The 2,722-nt window shown below is 28.7% G+C and overlaps 1 protein-coding gene across 1 annotated transcript; it reads right to left on the bottom strand.

Annotated features, from left to right (window-relative positions):
* Positions 1 to 230: 230 nt before the first annotated feature.
* LOC105649219 (transcription factor bHLH61) lies at positions 231 to 2,438 on the bottom strand. The gene is made up of 4 exons (XM_012235809.4): positions 2,063 to 2,438; positions 1,588 to 1,713; positions 1,239 to 1,409; positions 231 to 551 (listed from the first exon to the last, which is right to left on the bottom strand). Exons 1-4 carry the CDS (start codon positions 2,138 to 2,140, stop codon positions 450 to 452), a joined length of 477 nt encoding a protein of 158 aa, XP_012091199.1. The 5' UTR covers positions 2,141 to 2,438; the 3' UTR covers positions 231 to 449.
* Between the last annotated feature and the right edge of the window lie 284 nt (positions 2,439 to 2,722).

The raw sequence follows: 2,722 nt of genomic DNA, 5'->3' as shown, positions 1-2,722 counted from the left end.
GACTTTACATATTTATGATTTATGGAATCTTTTTTTTATTATTAGTATTATTATTCTTTTTTGGACTACACATGAAAACAAAAAATCACATAAATCACATTTCTTTGTAGTTTATATAGCGTAATTGTAATTTCACATAAATGGAATATCATCCATACCCTAAAGAACTTGCAATTGTTTTGGATTTTCATAGCAACAAAACAAAGGAAAAAAAAAAAGACTCGTCCATATGCTTTTCACAGTGGAAATTCTTCTACTCTTAATTAATTAAATCATTTCACTTTCAGTAAAATGATAATTAACTGGCCTTCTCGAATTGTAATAATTAACTTGAATTCTTGATTAACAGCATTGGCAACCGTAGTTAATTATATCTAGCTAGAAACAAGAAATTAATTAATCAAAATAACGAGGATATTTATAATTAATAAAACAAGATTAATCTGATATTAATCTTGTTCATCAGTACTATTCTCACTCCAGTTCTTGATAGCCTCTAAGACTGCTTGTTTCACCATCTGAGCATCAATGATTTCTACTTGTTCTTCATTCTGCAAAATCCAATTTTTATTACATCAGAAATGATTTATTATAATTATTTCTTCAGAAATTATATAAGAAAAAAAAAACTGAACAATCCATAGAATATTCAACATCTATAATTCAATGGGTGCTAATAATCGAATTTTTCTTTTTCGACAAAATGAAATAATTCCAAATTAAAAAAAACAAAACAGAAAGAAAGAAAGAAAAAGAAAAGACCCCACTTCGTTTACTACGTACAACTACACATGATCACTCCATAATCTATATTCCAATTTATTGCAAGAAGTATATCAAATTTATAGACTCTGAGTAGGTTTAAGGTGTGCAGCTATCCTCCTACGTTCGCAGAGAGGCGATTTCCATAATTTATATTCATGATTCTTGCGTCATAAGTAGAGTAACTTTACCGTTACACCAAACCACCAGTAGCGAAATAGAAAATTCACAAACAAGCAAAAACCTATAAAAATATAGCAGCTAGCAACAAGACATTCCTGACTTTTATAGAGTCAGCCTCACACCAAAACAGCTAAATGGAAAATAATAACCCAACAACAATTCCAATATTAGCATTAACAGTTAACCTAAATGATTAACACATTATGTACCTTCTCAAGACTTTATAAATTAGCTAATATAAAGGGAAGGAAACAAATTTAATAACAAAAAGGTAAATTGTAATCTATCTTTACCTGTCCACCAACAGCTTGCAATCGAAAACTGTCAGTACAAGAAACCCTAGCTTCTTGAACAATCAGACCCAGTTCTTCAAATGCTTCTAATATGGAGACAAGCAAGCCAGGGCAACTCCTATCCAAGAATGCATTTATTAGAAAACCCTTTTCTAGGGTTTCCACTGTAACCTGAAAATATATAATAAGGCCAATGGTAATAATTAATTTAATTACAGGGATTAACAAGACAAAAAACTAAAAGCAAATATTACTATTAATAAACAAGAAATTAGTCTTATCAAATAATAATAATAATAATACAAGATATATAAAATTACTCAATTAATTAATTAATTAAAAATCGTACCATTGGCAATGGAGTTTGGCGACTCGAAGTTTGTGCAGCTGCTATATCTTGATTCAGTCTTTCTACCTTGTGTTTTAGCCCTTCAATGTACTTTGTTGCATCAACTATTATTGATGTTTTGTTCAACTGTTACATGCACAAGCATATATAATTTATTTATAAAAGTACCATGTACATGCAATCTTTAATTCTCTTCTCTTTATTCTTTATATGTATATATGAATATGATAGATACAGAAAGAAAATTTTGCCTTCCATAGAAGAACTAAAAAAGAATAACAGAAGAATTAGGAACAAGATTAAATAGGATCGAAAGAAAAAGTGATCATCCATAGAAGTGAAATTAATGGAATTAGAATCAAATATGGTTCTTTTTTATTTAAATAAAAATATTTATATGCAAATATAAAAGAATTAATGTTTTTATGTTGATGAATTATAAATCAACGGAAGAAAAAGGGTTTGAGGGAATTACAGCATGAGAATTGGTGATGGAACGAAGAAGTTGGAGCCTCTCATGCAGAGCTGCTCTCTTGGTCTCTCTAGAAACCATGGTGTTAATATCTTCTCTCTATCTTTTCTTTTTAATTTTCTTTTTTAAAAAAAAAGATAATCTTTGAGCTATTATTTTTCTTATCAACTGCTCTCTTCTTCTTCTTCTCTTTTCTTCTTCTATGAACTCTCTGCAAAGGCTGTGAGAGGCTGTTTAATATAAAAGGAGGATATGAAGCTCTCAAATCTATAGGATTCTCCTGTTTTCTTCCCACATGACTGCCTCAGTTTCTTCACAGCAAAATATAATATACATTCTAGCTGGACTTACTTCAATGCCCTTTAACTTCTGAAACTTATAAAAGGAATAATATACATATATATACATGCGTTTTTTCCATTTTTCCAATTATTTTTGGAAATAAAAATAATATTCCTCTAGGATAATATTTTTTTTTATATACATATAAGCATGCCATTTTCTCAATTCCATTAAAACTTATTGATTGGAACCTAGCTAGTTTAGGTATAACATATATATTACTTAAGGGTATAAACTAGATATTAATTATTATATGGTGTAGGACTCAATTAATTAAGAATTTTTAATTTATTGAAAACAAAAGGTGCAAAACCAAATATA

The sequence above is a fragment of the Jatropha curcas genome, chromosome 6 (genome assembly GCF_041381405.1).
Source record: "Jatropha curcas cultivar XTBG-Jc1 chromosome 6, XTBG_Jcur_1.0, whole genome shotgun sequence".
Classification (NCBI taxonomy): Eukaryota; Viridiplantae; Streptophyta; class Magnoliopsida; order Malpighiales; family Euphorbiaceae; genus Jatropha; species Jatropha curcas.
Note: the sequence above shows the minus strand (reverse complement) of the source record. Positions and strands in the feature narration are given on the sequence as shown.

Bases quoted from the DNA above. Each gene is read 5' to 3' on its own strand.
- LOC105649219 (XM_012235809.4), bottom strand. From the start codon at position 2,140: ATGGTTTCTAGAGAGACCAAGAGAGCAGCTCTGCATGAGAGGCTCCAA. The intron at 1,714-2,062 runs GTAATTCCCTCA...TGCATGTAACAG, and splicing joins CCATCACCAATTCTCATGCT to TTGAACAAAACATCAATAAT. The intron at 1,410-1,587 runs GTACGATTTTTA...ATATATTTTCAG, and splicing joins GCCAAACTCCATTGCCAATG to GTTACAGTGGAAACCCTAGA.